The sequence below is a fragment of the Macaca nemestrina genome, chromosome 7 (assembly GCF_043159975.1).
Source record: "Macaca nemestrina isolate mMacNem1 chromosome 7, mMacNem.hap1, whole genome shotgun sequence".
NCBI classification, from domain to species: domain Eukaryota; kingdom Metazoa; phylum Chordata; class Mammalia; order Primates; family Cercopithecidae; genus Macaca; species Macaca nemestrina.
Window position 1 is genome coordinate 176,662,782 of NC_092131.1, and position 18,161 is coordinate 176,680,942.

Consider the following 18,161-nt stretch of genomic DNA (forward strand, 5'->3'; position numbering starts at 1 on the left):
AACATATTCAAAGTGCTGAAAGAAAGCGGGGAACCCCCCACCATCAACCAAAACTTCTATGTTGAGCAACATTACTCTTCAAAACGGCAAGTGAAATAAGACAGGCCCAGGTAAATAAAAATGGAGAGAATATATCTATAGCAGCCCTACTCTACAAGAAATGCCAAAGGAAGTCTTTGAAGGTGTATAGGAATGATAGTTGATGTTAACTTGAACTCATACAAGGAAAGGAAGATCACCATAAAGGAAATTACATGGGTAAATATAAAATGTAAATAAAGCTTTTACTCTTTTCTTCTTTCAACCAATTTAAAAGACAACTGTATGAAACAATAATCACGAAGCTATATTGATGAGTTTATAAGCATAATTTGTATAACAATAGTATCACCTTGGAGAAAGACAAGTCATTATATTGGAAGGACATTTGTGTATACTTTTGAAATTAAGTTAGTAATAGTTGGCTCTAAATTGTTTTAAGGTAGGATGCATATTTAATCCCCAGAGCAGCCATAAAGAAAATAAGTTAAAGAAAAGGTAGTGAACAATCCAAAGGAATTAAAATAGTGTGCTAGAAAATAACACAAAAGAAAACAAAGAGCAAAACAGCAGCTGTAAATTCAACCACATCAATAATTAAATGAAAACGCATTACATAGTCCAATCAAAAGGCAGAGAATGTCAGACTGGATTAATTGAAAAGGACATAACCATATAGTTTCAATAAGAGGTATGTTCTAGATTCAAAGACACAAATAAGTGGAAAGTAAAAGGATGGAAAAGATATACTATGCAGATAGTAACTGAAAGACTGCTAGAACTATTATACCAATATCAGAAAAAATTACCTTAATGCAGATAATATTACTAGAGACAAAGAAGGACATTTTATAGTGGTAGAACAGTTAATTTATCTGGAAGATATAACAATTAAAAACAGATATGTATCTGTGTACCTAACAACAGAGCCCAAAATACATGAAGTAAAAACTGATGGAATTGAAAGGGGAAATATACAGTACAACATTCGTAGTTGGAAACTTTATTCTCCACTCTTAGTAGTTGGTGGGACAACAAGACGGAGAATCAGCTAGTATGTAGAAGACCAGAACAACACTATCAGCCAACTTGATCTGCTCACATCTAAGGAACACTGCACCCAACAGCAGCAGAATCCATATCCTTTTCAAGGCCATTCTCCCGAATAGAGCATTTTGTGTGCAATAATACAAGGCTTAATAATTTTTTTTTATTTTCATTTTTTTGAGTCAGGGTTGTTCTCTGTCACCAAAGCTGGAGTGCAGTGGCATGATGAGGGCTTACTGCAGCCTTGACCTCCCAGGCTCAAGTGACTACAGGCATGCACCACCACGCCCAGCTGATTTTGAAATTTTTATTAAATTAGAAAATATAGTGAGACAAGGTCTCACTGTATTGCTCAGTCTGGTCTCGAACTCCTGAACTCAAGTAATCCACCCGCCTCGGCCTCCCAAAGTGCTAGGATTAAAGGCATAAGCCACTGTGCCTGACCAAGTCTTAATAATTTTAAAGAGATTGAGATCATACAAAGTATGTTCTCAAAAAACAATGGAATTAAATTAGGAGTTTGTTTTTCAAACCAGGACACTTTTAACAAGCATAACAATAATAATTACATCAGAACAACAGGCATACATTAAAATGCTCTTGAGCAAATCAGAACCTGTGCTCATCCTGCCTTTAGCAAGGAATCCGTTATACAGTTCCCATCCGATCCATGCTTTAGTCATCTCCAGTGTGAAACCTGCCTCACCCTGTAGGCCTTTGAGTTTGCAATGCCTCGGTTAGACCAGTATGAATTGGGTCATTGTAGGAAACATGCACTTTATTTTCCAATGAATTAGTCTTAAATTCTACCATGCCCCATTCCTATTTTATCTTTTACATTTGTATTGATATTAGGCGTAGTGTGTGTATATATTTATGGGGTATGTGAGATATTTTGATAGAGGCATTGAGTGCATAGTAATCATGTAAGAGTAAATGGGGCATCCATCACCTCAAGCATTTATCATTCTCAAGTACACATGAAAAATCTACAAAATTAATCACATACTGGGTCATATATCAATATTAAAAATATTGGTACATTCATAATATAGACTATATATATATTTGAGACCAGGTTATGAAACTGGCTAGTTTTTGTATTTTGGTAGAGACAGGGTTTTACTACATTACCTAGGCTGGTCTCAAACTCCTGGTGTCAAGCGATCCATCCACCTCAGCCTCCCAAAGTGCTTGATAACAGGCATGAGCCACCATGCAGGCCAATAATATAGAAATTTTATAAAATAACACTTTGGTCATAAGTAATAATATTGAAAATGGAAACAACTTTTTTTTTTTTTTTTTTGAGACGGAGTCTCGGTCTGTCGCCCAGGCTGGAGTGCAGTGGCCGGATCTCAGCTCACTGCAAGCTCCGCCTCCCGGGTTCACGCCATTCTCCTGCCTCAGCCTCCCGAGTAGCTGGGACTACAGGCGCCGCCACCTCGCCCGGCTATTTTTTGTATTTCTTAGTAGAGACGGGGTTTCACCGTGTTAGCCAGGATGGTCTCGATCTCCTGACCTTGTGATCCGCCCATCTCGGCCTCCCAAAGTGCTGGGATTACAGGCTTGAGCCACCGCGCCCGGCGTGGAAACAACTTTTTAAAAAAGTATCTTCCAACTAGAAATTTAGAATTTCTTCTATTAAACAGCAAAAGGATGAAAATAAAGATTTTAAAATATTAAATTTCTAAAAGTCAAATTTAAATTACACATAAAAATTTACGAGATACAAGAAATCATTGCTCAGACTAAGGTAGCAAAGGTTTTCCCCTATATATTTTTTTAGTGGTTTTATAGTTTCAGTCTTTTATAGTTTAAGTCTTTTATCTACTTTGAGTTGATTTTTATATGTAGTGTGAAATAAGAGCCCACTTTCATTCCTCTGCATGTGACGTCTAGTTTTTCCAACACAATATATTGCAGAGACTGTCCTTTCCTCGTTGTGTGTTCCTGATATCTTCATGGAAAATTTATTGGTTCTACATGTGTGAGTATATTCCTAGGCTCTCTATCTCTATCATCTCTATCCACTGGTCTATGTATCCATCCTTATGTGAATGCCATATTGCTTAAATTACTGTAGTCTAGCAGTGTATTGCAAGTATGATGCTACCAGCTTCATTCTTTTTGTTCAAGATTGCTTTGGTTATGTGGGATCTGTTGTGGTTCCATAAAGATTTTAGAATTTTTTTCTACTTCTGTAAAAAATCATTGGAATTTTGATAGGGATTGCATTGAATCTTTGATGGCTTTGGGTAGTATGGAGATCTAAATAATATTAATTCCTCCAATCCATGGTCACAGGATCTCTTTCCTTTTATTTGTGTCATTCACAATTTCTTTCATTAATGTATTATAGATTTCAGTATATAGATCATTCACCTCTTTGATTAAATTTACTCCTAAGTATTTTATTTTATTTTATTATGGTACAGTAAATGAGATTGTTTCATTAATTATTTGAGGATAGTCTGTTGTTAGTATATAGATATGCTACTGATTTTTTATGTTGATTTTGTATCCTGTAACTTTACTGAATTTATCAGTTCTAACACCTTTTGGTGGAGTCTTTTGGGTTTTCTACATAGAAGATCTTTCATAAAAAAGACAATTTTATTTCTGCTTTTACTTTTTGGATGTCTTTATTTCCTTTACTTGCTTAATTGGTATGGCTAGAACTTCCAGAATTATACTGAATAGAAGCGATAAGAGAGAGCATCCGTGTCTTATTTATGAACTTAGAGGAAAAGCCTTGAACTTTTCACTGTTGAGTATGATATTAGCTATGGGCTTGTCATACAGGCCTTGACTGTATACAGCACAAGAAAATGTAAGGGAATTGCTCTGTGACCGTGGTCTGGGCGATAATTTTTTGGATAGGACCCCAAGAGCACAGGCAATGAAAACAAAAATGGACACATGGGATCGTATCATACTAAAAAACCTCTGCACAGCAAGGGAAAAACTGGCAGAGTGAAGATAAAATCCATGGACATGGAGAAAAGATTTGCAAATAAAATATTTTCTTTTCTTTTTTTTTTTTTTTGAGCCAGAGTCTCGCTCTGTCACCCAGGCTGGAGTGCAGTGGTGCAATCTCAGCTCACTGCAACCTCCACCTCCCTGGTTCAAGCAATTCTCCTGCCTCAGCCTCCCAAGTAGCTGGGACTCTAGGCGCCCGCCACCACACCTGGCTAATTTTTGTATTTTCTAGTAGAGATGGGGTTTCACCATGTTGGCCAGGCTGGTCTTGAACTCCTGGCCTCAAGTGATTCACCCACCTCTGCCTTCCCAGCATTATAGGCCTGAGCCACCACACCCACCCCAAATATTTTCTATAGGGGTTAGTATTGAAAATATATGAGGAACTCAAACACCTCGATAGCAAGAAAACAAATAACCTGATTAAAAAATCGACAGAGGACTTGAACAGACATTTCTCAAAAGAAGACACACAAATGACCAACAGATATATGAAAAAATGCTCAACATCTCTCATTATCAAGGAAATTCAAATTAAAACGATGAGATATCATTTACACCTGTTAGAATGAGTGTTATCAAAAAGACGAAAGATAACAAGTGTTAGGGTGTGGAGAAAAGGGAATCCTGGTACACTGTGGGTAGGAATGTTACTTAGTACAGCTCTTTTGGGAAAACAGTATGGAAGCTCCTCAAAAAACTAAAAATAAAATCACAATATCATCCAGCAATCTTACTTCTGGGTGTATATGCAAAGAAACTGAAATCAGTCTGCCTGAGAGCTCACTGCACTTCCATGTTCACCGCAGCATTACTTTCAATAGCTGAAAAATGAATGCAGCCTAAGTGTCCGTTAGTGGATAAATGGATTAAAAACTGTTGTCTGTATATATAGTGGAATACTATGCAGCCTTTAAAAGAAGGAAACGCTGTCATTTGCAACAACATGAATGAACCCAAAGGACACTATGTTAACGAAAGCCAGACGGAGAAAGGCAAATACCGCTTGTTTTCACTTACTTATGGAACCTAAAAGAGACAGATTCACAGAAGCTGGGAGTAGATCAGCAGTTACCAGAGGCTGGGGGTGAACGTAGAGAAGGGGGAGACGTTCGTCAAAGGATGCAAAGTTTCGGACAGGAGAAATAAAGTTGTAGTGATCTATTGCACAGCACGGTGACCATAGTTAATAATAATGTATTGACTATTTTAAAACTGCTAAAATAGTTTTTAAATGTTCTTACTACAAAAAATGATAAGCAGGTGAGGTAGTACAAAGGCTAATGAGCTCGATTCAACCTTTTTACAATGTGTATACAAATGGAAACATCACATTTTATCCTAAATATATGTACAATTATTATTTCTCAATTTTTAAAAAGTGGAATTACAAACAAAAAGTAGAATAGTACTTGATTTTAAAAGTTTATGAGATATATTTAAACCATATTAGAAGAATATTCATATTGTTAAGCATATGTCAATATAAATAAAAATATAAGAAAATGAACTAACTTCCCACTCAAAACTAGAAAAAAACCAAAAGAAAGCACAAAGTAAATTAAAAAAAAGATAAAAGCAGAATTTGATCAGATAGAGAATACAAAGACAAGAGATATAATGAATGACTCAAAACTCTGGTGATTAATAAAATGAAATACACAAACCATTTAAGAAAAAATGGGGAATATAAATAAAATAATAAATGACACAGTAAAAATAAAAGTCATAACAGATGACCTACCCACCTTTATTAAAAAAATTCAGAACATATATGTGTTGGAGAATTTCTTGGGGACATATAATTTACTACCAAAATTGACCCTATTAGGGGTAGAATGCTTAAGAAGGCCATTTTCTATGGAAAAAAGGGAAAATTACCAAGGAACTTCTACTCGCCAACACACACACACACACACACACACACACACACACACACACACACACACACACACACAGAGAGAGAGAGAGAGAGAGAGAGAGAGAAAGGGCTCAGGTGCCTTCACAGGGAAGTTCTACCAAACATATAAAGATCATGGATCATGCCACTCTGATGCCAAATAAAGTTTTCCAAAACATACAAAATGAAGGAAAACTTACAAATTTAGTTTTAGAAGTAGAAGAATGATTCAACAGAAAGAAATTCAATAATGCTATTTACTGTGGAGAAGAAATTGATGCTCCCCATTGGGTCTGACAAGTTTCAACACCCATTCTTGATTTTTTAATAAAAACCCTGAAAATAGTAAGGTATGGGTATCTCCTCTGTTTTCTCCTTCTGTCAGTCTGTCTGTCTCCACAGGAGACCTTTCCAGGATGATCTGGAATAGGAAGAGGGTGCCTATTATCTCCGGCCTTTACCATTTTTACAGAAGGCATTAGCCACTGCAGTTAGACACAAGACACTTATTGGGGGCATAAAAATTGGGTATGATGAAGTACATCTATTTCTGCTTGCAGATAATATGATAGTAAAACTGGAAAACACTGGAGAACCAGTGATAAAACTAACACAACATTAAGAGAATTCAGAAAGCAAGCAGGATATAAAAATTACATGAAATAATGGAAATGCTTATATTCATGATTAATAAGCAATTAGAGGACACTGGAAGAGAAAATACAATTTAAAATGTATCAAAAAGATAGATAATAGTCTCACAAATGAACTTAATAAGAAGTATGAAAGCCCTGTGCGAAGTACCAATGAATAGAAAATGTAATCCTTGTTCTTACATAGGATAACTCAATATTATAAAGATGCAGATTCTCCCTCAGTTAATTTAATAGAACCCCAATAAAATATGAAAGTTTTTTTCTGAAGCTATATATGTTGAGATTACAGTTAATTTGGAAGAATACATATGCAAGAATACATGAAAATACTGAATAAGATGAACAGCTAGCCCTAGCCCAACCAGATACTAAAACACACACAAAGTGTTTATAATTAACACAATGGTACAAGCAGATTACTCGTTAATTAGCTATCGAAAGGAAATACAAAAATAGATCCAGGTATACATGGAAACTTAGCAGATGATAATTATGGTATTTCAAATTAGAGTGACAAAGTCGAACTTTTGAATAAGTAGTATGGGAAGACCTGGATGGTTATATGGAAAATACTTAAGTTACATCAATACTTTATGTATTACTTAAGACTGTGATTCAAATGGATCAGAGATGTAAGTGTAGAAGATGAAATCACCGAGATACCAGAGTAAATCCTGGGCGAACCCTTTTATAACTTAGGTGAAAGTTATCGGGAAAGGTTCTAATTATTTCCCCAAATCCAGATGCAAAAAATATTGATAAATTTGACTAGAGAAACGTGTAAAAATTTCATGATCAGTAACATGTAACCAAAATCAAAAGACAAAGGATAAATGGGAAGAAATTATCTGCAACTTATGCCACAGAAAAATGCCTGTGACATGTAAAATTTGAGGATAAGATATGAAAAAATTTGATAGAAAATTGTGCCAAGGACAAAAAAGATAATTTGCTAAAATATAAGATGGTCCTAAATATTTCTTTTTTTTTTTTTTTTGAGACAGTCTCTCACCCTATTGCCCAGGTTGGGGTGCAATGGCACAATCTCAGCTCACTGCAACCTCCATCTCCCAGGTTCAAATGATTCTCTTGCCTCAGCCTCCTGAGTAGCTGGGATTACAGGTGCCCACCACCATGCCCAGCTAATTTTTGTATTTTTAGTACAGATGGGGTTTTACCATGTTGGCCAGGCTGCTCTTGAACTCCTGACCTCATGATCCGCCTGCCTCAGCCTCCCAAAGTGCTGGGATTACAGGCATGAGCCACCATGCCCAGCTGGTTCTAAATATTTTTAAATGTTCAATATACTCATAATTAACAAAACACAAATTAGAACCATGTTGTGATATCACTTTTACCCCTTAGCTTGGTAAAATCTAGCAAATTTGAAAATTCACTATCGACAAGACTATTGAAAAATAGGTATCATTTTTCATTGATAGTGGGAATGAGAAATGGAGAAAACTTCCCTATGAGAAGGAAATTTGACAATATATGATAAAATTACACATGTACCCTTTGACCTAGAAATCTTACTTCTGGAAATTTACCCTGAAAATACACCTTCAACAGCATAAAAATTGGCATGTGCAAAGTTGTGTGATTCAGTATTATATGTATTCGCAAAATATTGGAAGCTGTGAAAATACCCCAACAAAGTAGATTGATTTAAACATTATGATATTTACATGCAATAGAATACTATGCAGTTATGTAAAAAGGATGCAGTTATGTAAAAAGAGCTGCACTAACTTTTGTATTTCCAAGGTGCAATATTGAAGAAGTTAAAGAATCAGAATGCAAAAGTTTTGTATAGCATGTGATGTTTGATGTCAGAAAGGAAGTAGAATTAGAAAATAGTTATTTGTCTGTTTATTTATGGAAAAAGAAAAATAAACCAGAAATTGATGAAATGTATTATTATGTAGAGGAGGTGTCTGTGTATGTGTATGGCAGAAACAAGTAGAAGCAATGGGGTGGGATGGCACTTCTCGTGATATTTCTTGTTTCATCTTGTACAGTGTTGATTTTTGGGATCATGTTAAAACTTCACGTATTCAAAAACAGAATTAAATCCATAATAATGAGGAAAAGCCCTAAAGTGTAATACAAATAGAAACAAATGAACTCAGCTCCACATTGCATAACCACATTGGAGAAAAATAGCATAACCACATTGGAGAAAAAAAAACTAAATCAAATAACTTTTGAGCATAGCATTTTGATTACTCTCTTGTATTCTTAGCTTAAAGGGGGAGAGCAGAAACATCTGAAAACACATTCTGAACTCAACCTAGAGGTCTTCTTTTCATTGTAGCCTGGTTACTGTAATTCTGAAACTATATCGTGTATACTGCACTTTGAGCAAATTTAAAAATATATTAATTTTGTTAAAAATTGGAGGGAAAGTTCAAAGACAAGGAAGGAGTTTATGGGTGACATCAGTACATGCTCATTAATTTCTAGTGTGTAATGAAATAGTATTATTATATCATAATATAATGTCCTCTAAAAGGTCTCAAAGCAATAATACTTCAGAGCAACTAGATTTGTTTTCTAAATATCATTCTCTATTAAAAGGAACCAAGGGGGCCGGGCACGGTGGCTCATGCCTGTAATCCCAGCACTTTGGGAGGCCAAGGCAGGCAGATCACGAGGTCAGGAGATCGAGACCATCCTGGCTAACATGGTGAAACCCCGTCTCTACTAAATATACAAAAAAGTAGCCGGGGGTGGTGGCGGAGCTTGTAGTCCCAGCTACTCGGGAGGCTGAGGCAGGAGAATGGCTTGAACCCGGGAGGCGGAGTTTGCAGTGAGCCCAGATCAGACCACTGCACTCCAGCCTGGGCGACAGAGCGAGACTCCGTCTCAAAAAAAAAAAAAAAAAAAAAAAAAAAAAGGGAACCAAGGGGAAATTTTGAATTCAAGGGTAGGGAAAAAGAAAATATGAGTGGCAATCCTGTTGCTTCAGAAAGTAAGTGGGGAAAGAAAGGTAACTAAGTGAGGTGAAGGCTCTGCTAACCAGTTCATATGGGAACCAGTTCCCAATGTACGCTTATATCGAATCATCCCCTTGTATGCCTTCAATGCATACTATTTTGTTTGTCTCTTATCCCTCAATAAACCTGGGGAAAATTTAAAATTTTTTCAAGGTAAAAAAATTGAGACAAATGTCAAACAATAAATATTGGGGACATGCTAAATACAGGAGTCAGCTTGAAGAGGCTCCTATTGTCGAAATCTTGGATGATTTGAGAATAACAATAAATAATGACAGTAATGGGTTAAAGTGCATTGAATAAAACAAGAAACCATGAGTCTCTACAGAAAGTAATACTGTAGGAGGAGTGCTTCCTATGATATGATACCAACTAATAAACGTAGAGGAACAGTGAAATTAGAAAATCACCATTTTACAAGCAGCAAGCAAGAATCATCAATGCATGTTAAAACTAAGATAGTTAAACATTTTCAAATAATTTCCCCAAAGAACAGTCAGCCATTTGAAAAGAAAAATAAGTAGCTTGACAGTGGAGACACTGGCAGATTCTAGCTCCACTAAGTGATCAGTGTGACCCACGGTGAGATAAACCGACGTCGTGCATTTCCTACAATAACGCACCAAGAAAAGCAACATCGCTTATGTCATATATCTTCCCAAAATACATAACCTGCATCTGATCAGGAGAAAGACTCACACAGAGGTGCATGCTACAAAATACTTTTGTCTACGGAAACTACTGTGCGGTGAAACATCAAGAACGGCCACAACCTGTTCTGGACTAAAAACAGACCAAGTGGACACAGTAACTAGCAAAACATGTGATCCTGAATGGGTTCTTGGGCTATATGGGAAAAATGCTATTGAAGGTGTTATCAGATCAGTTAGAAAAATTAGACTATGTGCTATAGATTAGATAATATTATAGAAACTTACAGGATTAGTTTTACAAATTTATTTGTAAACTTGTGAATATTTCCAAGAGAACAGTTTTAAAAATTGGGGGACAATTTAAAAGCTGATCTATCTGGAGATGCAAACAACCTAGAACAGCAATAAATAAACAAATAAATGAACAAATTCAGAGAAGTAACAATAATAGATGTTAAGAAAATAAAAGGCCATAGTAATTTTTTTTTAAGTGATACTGGGGGGCTGGCACAGGGCTGCCATGTTGCATCAGGACAGTAATGATGACAATGAAGACATTTCAGTGTTGGATGCGGAAGAGACAACTAACAAAACAAAACAATCCAAAATCAGATATCCAGCAGCCTCACTTTTCCAGTTATTCTTTCGAGTCAGTGCAGTTGTGGTCTCTCTTCTTTGCAAATTGGTCAGCAGCAGTTTTACTGCTTGTATGGTGACAATTATCTTGTCGTGTGACTTTAGGGCAGTGATGAATGTCACAGGTGGACTAGTGGTGGGTCTACGGTGTTGGAATCACGTGATGAAGATGGAAAGAGCCACTGGGTGCTTGAGTCCAGAAAGGCATACTCTCGGGAGGACGAAACTGTTTCAGAGGCTGAATCAAATCTTTTGGTTGGGACTTAATGCCTGTCCAGTGCTGTGGGTGATGTATTTCTCTTGTGGTCTCTTCTCCTTCAGGGTAGCTAGCCATGGTTATCATGGGTGTGGTGCTACAAGGTGCCAACCTATATGGCCACATCAGGTGTAAAGTAGGCAACAGAAAGAACGTAACAGCGTGGGTCCCTCATACTTGGAAAGCAGTTTTTAAGACAAAATGCTGAAGATGATCAGACTTTGTGAACGGAGAGAGAATGCGTATGTGCTTTGTTACACTGGGGAACAACCAAAGAGATTGTTGACTCTGAACATTTTAGACCTCAGTCCAAGATGCAACAAGGAGTGTTGGCTTTGTTTTTCACTTAAAAACTTTAGTTAAAGCAAAGCAAAGTAGTTTCCTTATTAAGGTTTTATACCCTTTCCAGTAGTTGTGGCTAGAATGCATGTTGTCACTGGAGACACTGTCAACAATTGTTTTATGGTGTACATAAAATATACACATAGTCATGTAATATCAATATATTCCAAACTAATGAAAGTGTGTTTATTTACATATGTAATGGAGAACTTTGTATTTTGGTCCATAGAACATAGAAGGATGTTCTTAGTCTATCTCAAGCTCTATGTGTTTACATATTATTTCTGTAGATTATTTTCAGAAGTTAGTTTTGCTTCCACAGTAAGAGTGAGCAGCTTGGCTCATGTATACCTCAGAAATTATTGCTAATTTTTAATATATACTTCATGTTGAAATTTCTTAGACATACACAAGAAAGTAAATACCACATTCGGCCCAGTGATGTTAACTAGTTTCTAAAATGTTATTTATTTTTATTTGTAACAAGCCATTTACTTAAGTTTATGTAAAGGGATACTTTATGCTTGAGGGATAGCAGAGGTTGTTGCTGTTCTATTTATTGTATAGAAAACATGGCCAGATTTTACTTTCCAATTTACTGGAAGCTCTTCCGTGGACCTTGAGCTAATACAATATATCTTTTGTCACCAAAAGAGTATTATTCTTATGTCATAATGAGAACAATAATTTATGTGCTTGGCATAATAAATGCCTAAAAGACATTTTATTTTATGACTGTATTCTTTGTCTTGCTATAATGGGGATATTGTAAATCATGTATTTGTATAATATTGACAGTATGTATTAAAGCAATAGGTGTAACGGTAAACAAAAACATAAAAACACAAAAAGAGCTTCTACAAATAAAAAGGCCAACAGTCTAGTTTTAAAATGAGCAAAAGACTTAAACGACGCTTCATAAAAGAAGATATTCCAATGGCTGGTAAAAATTTGAAAGAAGTTCTATGAAATCAAAACCAGAATGAAATACCAGAATGGCAGGCTGGGCACTGTGGCTCATGCCTGTAATCCCAGCACTTTGGGAGGGCTGAGGCGGTGGATCACGAAGTCAAGAGATCAAGACCATCTGGCCGATATGAAGAAATCCCATCTCTACTAAAAATACAAAACAAAACAAAACAAAACAAAACAAAACAAAACATAGCTGGGCATGGTGATGTAGGCCTGTAGTCCCAGCTACTTGGGAGGCTGAGGCAGGAGGGTTGCTCAAACTCAGGAGGCGGAGGTTGCGGTGAGCCAAGATCGTCGAGACTCCGTCTAATAATAATAATAATAAAGAAATATCAGAATGGTGACAAAAAGAATGGCAAGGCCACATTTCATCAAGGGTATACACCAGAACTCATTCATGGCCAATGTGTGATAAACGTAACTGCTTTAGAAATCTCTGTAGTAATATTTATTATCACTAAACGCATTGCCTTCCTTGTGATCTGGATATTCTGTTTTCGGTCAGATAACCAAGAGAAATGAACACATATGTCCATCAAAAGACAAGAGTATTCATGTCAGCTTTATTCATAACATCCCAAAGTTTCAAACAACCCAAATATCCATTGGCATAGGAACAAATAAATAGCGTGTGGTGTATTCACACAAAGAACTATCATGCACAGCAGTAAAAAGTAATGAATGACTGGTAATGTAGCAATAAGGGTACATCTCACAGACACTGCACTGCGTGAGAGAAGCCGGAGGTTAAATGGATAGTACTGCATGACCACATCTATGCAAAGTGCAAGACGAGGCAAAACTAGGCTTCTGTGGCCAAAGGCTGAATAGTTGGTTACCCAGTATCAGTACTGACTTGAAGATGGCCCAGCCACTGGGAATTACATAATTATGTATTTGTTATATATAATAATCCAGGTGCTATACATATGCTATTCATATACATACGGTATACACATGCCAAATAGTTCACTGAGCCATACTTTTAAGATTGGTGCATTTTTGTTGTGTGTGCATTATCCCTTGACAGTGCTGTTTTGATTGACAAGGGAAGGGCGCTTTTTCAAAATATGAAACCACGAAACATGTAGCCCAGAAGTACAGTTTTGGGAGTGGGAGGGATGTTTCTCAAAGCAGAACTCGGGGCAGCCACGGAGCAGCGGATGCGCGGTGAAGGGCGCGTGGGCAGCCGGGCGGCTCCGTGGCCTGGGAACTGAAGGGCGCTTCCTGGCAACGCTGCCAGGGTCCCGCCGCCCCCCGCCGAGGTGCAGCCCGACCCCCCACTGCGCGGGCAGCCCAGGTCTTCCCCAGAACCTCCAGAGCCGAGGACCCAGCGCCAAGCCAGGAGCAAAGCAGCGCGCCAGGCTGGAGCTGCTCGTCACTACGGCCGCGTCTGCGCTTCGGTTTTGAGCACCGATCGGTTACCTAACCTCTTAGGACTAACAGCCAGTCTTCTGGTGGCGCTCGCTTTCACCTACTTTTTATTTCCCTTTCTATTCCTGCGAGCTAGGGGGAGCAAGTGTAAATCCCGCCCGCTTCTCCCGGGCTGAAGATGGAGAGGCTGAGGCGGGTTGGAGAGTGCGCACTGCGCATGCTCCGCAGAGCATCCCCGCAGGTCGACCGGGGCGAGGGAGCTACATGAAAGCCTGTGGTTTCTGCTTTGAACAGTCTTAACCTTGCATTTTGCTTTCACACTTAACGCCTAGAAAGCTTGCTTTGATTTTTCCCCAACCTTCCAGTTCATTTAGCTTCAAAAAACAAAATCTCCTTCCAGGAAGAGGGGAGGGGCTTTCCAAGGTAAAATGCTCAGACGTATCAAGTTGAGTTACTTAGTCTAATAAATGAAGCAAAGCATTCCAAAGGCCCGAGGGGATCACCTTGCATTCATCCATAATAGCACGTTGAAATATGCAAGAAAGGAAAAGAATAAAGAGCACAGGGATGTAAAAACGGTATTGCATTTTCTCGTCCACTGATTGAATTGTAAAAATAATAACAAGAAATCTTAGGACACTTCTTATTTACTGATATTTTACAAAATCACTCAAGTAACAGTCTATTTCTATTATAAACAACTTGTGAATATTTTAACTCATGCTCAAAAAAATAAATAATACGGTAAGGAGTCCAAAACTTTCATCAACTAGCCAAACAACAAATGTCTGCTGAGCTCCTCCTCAGGAAGGCAGTATGGTATCGTGATTAGGACTGAAACATTGGAGCCAACTGCCTGGCTTTTAACATCCTCAGTCTACTAGCTGTGTGACCTTGGGGTAAGTGACTTAACTTCTCTGTGCTTTTTCTCTAGATGCGAAACGGAAATAATGTTATGAGAGTTGCCCTGGCCCATCTTATGTGATCAATGTCAGATGATTATTTTTGCTTATGTTCCTATTACTGCGTTAAGAAGGCAAGCACAAAAGAATTGTTTCTATTTGCAGCATTCTTGCAGTACACTCAGGTGCGGTGGCTCACGCCTGTAATCTCAGCACTTTGGGAGGCCGAGGCGAGCAGATCAGTTGAAGTCAGGAGTTCCAGAAGAGCCTGGCCAACATGGTGAAACCCTATTTCTACTAAAAATACAAAAATTAGCCAGGTGTGGTGGTGGGTGCCTATAATCCCAGGTACTCAGGAGGATGAGGCACGAGAATCGCTTGAACCTGGGAGGTGGAGGTTGCAGTGAGTCCAGATGACACCACTGCACTCCAGCCTGGGCGACAGAGTGAGACGCGTCTCTTATGTGGAGACGACATATTTCTATAAGCAATGAAGGAACAATAAATCATCATCTAATTGATTTTTAAAGTACTCAGATTTCGGCACAGAAAATTAGAGATTAGGGCAGAGTATGATAAATGCTCATATTCCCCTGAAGCCTACAGGTGTGGTACAGGTGTTGGAGGTGGAAGAATGCAAGCGTCAGAGTCTTCATGAAAGAGGGGACCTTATAGGCCATGTGCACCTAAGTAGGAGGGATGTGCTGGGCAGAGGAAGATGAGAATGCCAGAGAGAGTCCTGGAAAGGGGGGAGCTGGGCGAGTTCAGCACCTCACAGAGACACAAAGGTGATGCCAGGGAGATGACAGCTCCACTGTTGAAAAACAATATTGTCATTAACAACTGCACTCCACTCCACTTCATGCCTATCCAGAAACGAGGGGGAACACACCAGAGGAATACAGGCCCATGCCACCATGCCAGCTAATTCGTTAGTATTTTTTGTAGAGACAGCATTTTTGCATACTACCCAGGCTGGTCTTGAACTCTTGGGCTCAAGTGATCCGCCTGCCTCGGCCTCCCAAAGTGCTGGGGTTACCGGCGTGGGCCACTGTGCCTGGACGAACAAAGCTATTTGACAATATTAAAGAAACAGTTATCACACCCTTACATAAATCTATGAATAGCAGTTACAAAATATTTTCTAAGAATTTTTTGGGAGTGATAGAAATGTAAGATTCTTAGTGGATTTGCTACACTGTTGAGATTGCAATACTTACATGGTGTAAGACTAACTTTCTGAAGGATTATGACAAATGAAATCGTAAATGCCATTTTTGGTTTTCGGAATATGAAAATACATGGGATGAGGCGCACCTCATGCTTCCGCCAAACGGAATGTCTTTGGTTTCTTGCCTTAGGATCTACCTAGCTCCTACCTTTAATATTCCTTTCCACCTCTGCTGTTTATTGCTATGTGTTAGTCTCTCTTTTCTGTAAGAAAGGCATAAATCTGGAGTGCCTTTTTCCAAATATTCCCGCAGAAAGCCACCTTTCCAAGCACAGAATCTTATCAGTGCCCAGGAGTTCAGCCGACTTAACACGAAGAGTGCGCTGAAAGGGCTGCTTTCAGCAAACCGTCTCAACCCCGGGCGACGGCGGCCCCGGGAGGTCAGGGAGCGCTGGAGGAAACCTGCACGGGGCAGAAACGGCCGGAGGAAGGCGGAGCGCGGGCTGGCTCTCAAGGTGCCCACCCCGGGGACCTCTCTTCAGGCTCCCTGCGGGATCCCCAGCCTCCCCTCCCCCTCGGAGCTCCGCCCCCTTCCTGGCCTCAAACTCCGAGTCCATTCAAACCTCGCCTTCCTGGCCCTGCGCGTTGTCAGGCGTGTAATTGGGGAAACTCCTCCCCGCCGGGACCGCCTCAGAGGCGCTGCCAGAGGACAGCCGCCCGCCTGCCCCCGCCTCTCAGCGCGGCGACCGCACAGCGCTCACAGCCCGGCCTGGGCACCCGCGCCCGCTCGCTGCTCCAGGCGGGGTGGGCGGCGCCGCGCCAGGGGGTCCCCGGCGCCCATTGCTCCCCCACCCGGCTGCGCGGACCGGCGCCACTGTGCGGGCGGGGGCGGCGCGCCGCGGGGGGCCGGCGTCCCGTGTGCGTCCCGTGTGCGCCCCGCGGGGGCGCGGCCAGCGCCGGAGTAGACTCCTGTCCCGCCCGCCGCCAGCAGCCTCGGAGGAAGCCGGGGCAGAGAGGGCCGGCGGGGACGAGGTCCGCGCTGCAGGAAGCCGCGCCCGGCCGAGGCCCCGAGCTCCACGGCACCATGGCCCCGAAGCTGCTGCTCCTCCTCTGCCTGTTCTCGGGCTTGCACGCGCGGTAAGTGGCGCGGGGGCCGCATCCCCGGAGGCCCCGAGCTGGGCGACAGGGCGGCGGGGGGCGCTGTCTGTCGGAGTCCCTGGCGCGCCAGCCGTCGGCTGGGCTGCGGCACGGCGGGCCGGGAGGGGACGGGGAAGTCGGCCCACACCTCACCTGTCCCAGCTCCCTTAGACTGCTTTCTCCTCTGCAGCCGGGAGTGTGGGGACTCAGATTAATGGCTCGTCTCCTGAGGCTTTTAGGATCTGGTGATTTTAAGGGGTTTTGAAAACCAGGATCATGGGGCAGGGGCCATTTCTGGCTCCTTACCGACCCCTAATTCCCACCTCAGCTGTTTCAGGGGCTCTCACACACACACACTTTGGCTGACATTCTCTGTCATTTCCATCACTCTGAAATTTCCAAGAACCCGGGAACCGTGGTTCTAACTGCCCAGTTTAGACCGGGCTGGAAAGAGCTAATGCATTGGAGGCAGGTGCGGGGGGATTGGGACCAGGTGGGCAGCAGAAAGCCCTGCTTGTCTGAGAGGACTCCCCTGCCAGGTCCTGCAAACACACACACACACGCACACCTACCTACCTTCCAGATCAGCCACTTTCACACACAGGAACACACGCACTCCCACCCCCATAAAGCACGCATGTTGAAATGGATAATAAGGCTTCTGCCTGGTAATGTAAGACATTATCTCACCATAAATTCCGCAACCTTCCTCCCAGCACACCAGCCAGCTAATGGGAGCTTAGAATCACTCCAAAGGAGACTAAGAGGGCGCATGAGGATACGAAGACAGTGGGACCCAAAGGGTTAAACCCTGTTGCTGTAAACACAACTGGAGATTCTGGGTTTAGTTTCTTTAATTCTGTCTCTCTGGCTGGATCTCTGGCTAGAACTTGCCGATTGCCCTGTGATTTAAAAATCGGAGCAGTGTCTGGCCTTCCCCTTTCCCCACCCTAGGAAGCTCAGCGTGCCCCTAGCCCCTAAACCCTCTTGTTTTGACGCTTCTCCATTTCCTGGCTCTGGGAGCCAGAGAATCAGAGGGCGTCCTTGCGCGCACAAGCCTGGCCACCATCAGGCCTTTTCATTCATATTTGTGAA

General features: G+C 40.8%; 1 protein-coding gene and 1 pseudogene across 1 annotated transcript in view; both read left to right on the forward strand.

Annotated features, from left to right (window-relative positions):
* The first annotated feature begins 10,578 nt into the window (after positions 1–10,578).
* On the forward strand, positions 10,579–11,736 carry LOC105497447 (Golgi apparatus membrane protein TVP23 homolog B pseudogene; annotated as a pseudogene).
* Positions 11,737–16,875: 5,139 nt separating this feature from the next.
* LOC105497446 (gamma-aminobutyric acid type A receptor subunit gamma3) overlaps positions 16,876–18,161 on the forward strand; it is a 560,409-nt gene continuing 559,123 nt past the window's right edge. The window contains exon 1 of the mRNA XM_011768539.2: positions 16,876–17,066. Within this exon, the coding sequence (XP_011766841.1) occupies positions 17,014–17,066 (53 nt within the window). The 5' untranslated portion in view covers positions 16,876–17,013. The remainder of the gene's footprint in view (positions 17,067–18,161) is intronic.